This window comes from Myotis brandtii, unplaced genomic scaffold, assembly GCF_000412655.1.
Source record: "Myotis brandtii unplaced genomic scaffold, ASM41265v1 scaffold510, whole genome shotgun sequence".
In the NCBI taxonomy this organism is placed as follows: Eukaryota; Metazoa; Chordata; class Mammalia; order Chiroptera; family Vespertilionidae; genus Myotis; species Myotis brandtii.
Window position 1 is genome coordinate 368650 of NW_005369443.1, and position 3728 is coordinate 372377.

At 34.3% G+C, this 3728-nt stretch overlaps 1 protein-coding gene across 1 annotated transcript in view; it reads right to left on the bottom strand.

Annotated features, from left to right (window-relative positions):
- BAZ1B (bromodomain adjacent to zinc finger domain, 1B) overlaps positions 1-3728 on the bottom strand; it is a 74656-nt gene that overhangs the window by 21328 nt on the left and 49600 nt on the right. Inside the window, exons 11-12 of the mRNA XM_005877196.2 lie at positions 3187-3292; positions 2135-2233 (exon numbers count right to left, since the gene is read on the bottom strand). Coding sequence (XP_005877258.2) covers positions 2135-2233; positions 3187-3292 — 205 coding nt within the window. The remainder of the gene's footprint in view (positions 1-2134; positions 2234-3186; positions 3293-3728) is intronic.

The following is a 3728-nucleotide window of genomic DNA, read 5'->3' on the forward strand; positions in this document are numbered from 1 at the left end:
CCTTTATAATTATTCAAAGTGTGCATACATTTTTTGGGGATACGCTATGTATTTTTAAATAAATCTGAACCTCAAATGGTTTGTGACGTATTACCTCATCACCTTCGCTACCCCCAGGGAAATCAACTCAAATAACCACCACCAAGAGAACAGATAAATAAATTGGGGCAGATTCACAAATATTAGTCATGGAATAATATAAAGGAAAATGGAGTTCAGTTATTTAAAAAAAGAAAGGATGGCTCTTTAGTGCCAAGTAAAGAGCAGTAAGCCCCAAAGACTATATGTACTGCTTGAGAGCTTTTTTAGTGAATGGAACAAGTCCTTTCAATCCTATGCATGTGCCTAGCAAATACAGTAGAACCTTGGCTCTAAACTTCATTCATTCCAGAAGGCTGTTCAAGAAGCAATTTGGTGGAAAACAGAATAATTTTATCCCATTAGAAATAATATAAATTGAATTAATTTGTTTCAGACACCCAAATGATTCCCTGTTTTAACCTTTCTTATATACAGCACATGTTTAATGTACTGTTTAATCTATAAACAAACACTTCTTGTCTTAAATTTATCGAATCACTACCTACTAGCCTTAAACAAATCACTTTCCAGGGGTATCTTTCAGGTCAGCATGCAGCATCTTTGCTTGTAGTCACCAGCTAACTGCTTTTCATTTATACAAATGAACAAACTCTCTACCTCTTCAATTGCCTATGATCATTGTTTCTTTCATACCCTTAGCAACATTAGCACTCTTGATAGCTTCTTTATGTTTTAAAATTGTGCTAGTTGTCCATTTCATCAGCAACAAAAGCAAAAAATACATGTATATTTACAGCACTATTTCCTGAGAAGGGCCTGAGAGATGCATTTGTCATGCTGATCTATATCAGCATGAAAGGGTTTCAGGCCTAGAACTGAAATTTTTTCAACAACCGAGACCTTTTTTCTTTGAACAACTTAGTTGAGAACAAAACTGTTCATTTGAGAAGTGAGGTTTGACTGTATTTTAATAAGAAGGTTCATCATAGAACTATATTCCTTTGTGGTTCTGTGTACTGACATTTTCCCTTGTCTTTCTTAATTTTCCTTATCATATCTGAATTAATACAGCATGATTCTGAATATAATTTTAATTTTTCACATTAAGCAGTGGGCTAAAACCAGTATGTATCCACAACCAGTCATAAAAGTCTGGTATTTTCATTCTCTCAATCAAACCTAAATTCAACCATGAAAGCACGCAGTCAGAAATAAAAGATAGTCTTAAACCAAAACCTTGTCTTAGCTTTGATAGAAATAATGCCTAGAAAAGGAAGTACACTAACAAATCTTGGTGGAGTTGATGCTCATTTTGTAGATAGCACAGTTCTTGTTTGGGATTTTGGGGTGTTTGGGGTTTTTTGTTTGTTTTTTGAGATGTAAGTCACATAACATTAAACTCACCATTTTAAAAAGTATAAATTTTTATGTTGTGGAACTAACCAAACTACCTAATTCCAACATATTTTTATCACCCCATAAAAAATCCCACAGCTTTAGCAGTGGCTCCCAGTTCTCCCCATCTCCCATTCCCGGGCAAACAATAATCTATTTTCTGTGGATTTACTTATTTTGGAAGTCTCATATAAATGAAATCATAAAATATGCAGTCTACTGCATCTGGCTTCTTTGACTCAGCATATTTTCTTGGTTCAACCATTTTGTTGCATATATCAGCACTTTGTTCCTTTTTATGGCTGAATTTATGGATATAAGAACAACATCTATCCATCAGTTGATGGACATCTAGATTTTTTTCATTTTTTGGCGATTGTGAATACTGACAGAATACTTCTGATCACCAACTGATGTGCAATGCTGCCTAACAACAAAGAGGATTTCAGTGTGGTGCATGGCATGCATTATTCAATGACTAATCCTGTTACCCTCAATATACATGGTTTAAAAGCATATTTTTCTAAGTAAGTATGATGTGCCAAGAAAATACCAAGCAAAAGAAATATAAAAGTTAGATGTTTTTTAAAATGATAGTTTTTAATGGATAAAAAGAACACACAAAAAAATCTAAGACATTTATAATATCTAATGCTGAAGAGAATTAAGATGTGAAGAGCAAGATGAAAATCCTTACCTCTTCTCTAGTCTTTCTTTAAGCTGACTTTCTCGTATTCCCTGAGGGTGAAGGCAATTTAACAACTCATCCAGTTCCTTCTGACTATCACATAAGAACCTGTAGGGGCAAAACAGGCCTGAATAATTGGGGGTGGGGTTCGGGGGTCAAAAGTCAAACACTAAGAAAGGAATCTAGGGTTGATGGTGGGAATTAGGAAAGCAGAATTCCAAACTTGCTCACAAGAAGAACTAGTTTACTATTTCCATGCCTAATGTTAACTTTATCCATGGACATTGGAGCCCATAATTCCTACTAAAATATAATGAGACAAATTTTATCAAGTTATAGGCATATTTGCCCATACACCTTCAAAGAGTAAACTTGGATATTCAAAAAGATAAATGGTCATTAAACCAAAGGTTATCAAAGCTAAAGCAGTTAATGTAATCACAAAGAGCCCTTTCAGAACCTAGCTCCCTGCCTAAAAGTAGAATCAAAACAAAGGAAAATTAGTGGCTATGTATACAGTTATTTTTTAATTAATGAAAATGCTAAATATTTCTACTTGCAAATGAACTGAAAAGCGCTTCAAATGCTATATAAGATCTATCATATACAAGGTTACATTACAGGGGGGGAAATGTAATTCCAAACTTAGAACAAATAAATATTTATCAAAAAATCAAGTCTGCTTTGTCCCAGCCAGGTGGCTCAGCTGGTTGGAGCATTGTCTTGTACACCAAAGGGTTATGGGTTCAATTCCTGGTCAGGGCACATACCTAGGTTTGCAGGTTCCATCCACCGTCCAGAGGCAACCAAATCAATGTGTCTCTCACATCGATGTCTCCCTCTCCCTTCCTATCTAACATCAATAATTATATATATATCCTCAAGTGAGGATTAAAAAAAAAAAATCAAGTCTGCTTCTAAAGCAGTGAGTTTACATATCCAAGAAATCAAAGTAACACAAAATATCTGAATAGATAATCACTAACTCACTGGTGTTAATATAGTAAATACTTTCTTAACATTGAAAGGAAAAAGAGCAGCCAGATGAATGCTCACATTACCATAGATTCTGTCCTTGTTTGGGTATGGTGGTCTCTACAGCAATTTCTGTTGCTGGTCCATGTTGTGTGTTCACGCTTGCATTTTTGCCTAGATTTGCTTTCTTATCTAAGAAAAATTAATACATTAGGTTGAATATAGTAAATATCCAATTCCTATTTTCAAATCTAAGCAGTACAACACAGTACCAAATCTAACAACTAAAAACAGATGCTGCCTATTAAATATATCCACATGCACAATAGATGCTAACTTCTCTTTAAGTATTTTACATAAAGCACATTATCTGAGATATTTGTTCTCTATACAGTTGAATAGCTGTACAGTTCAAAGTTTAAGAGTTTCACAACTTAGAATGAAGAGGGATAACTCTTTATATCAAAGCAAATAATTTACTCCAATGTTAACACAAAGACATCTGTGTTGAAGGAGAGTCAACTAAAATATATAAGCTACTAAATACTTAGCCCTGAAAGCTTTCATATGTCAGATATGATTAACTTTTCTGTAAACCAATTCTTATATACTAACTAGAGGCCCGGGG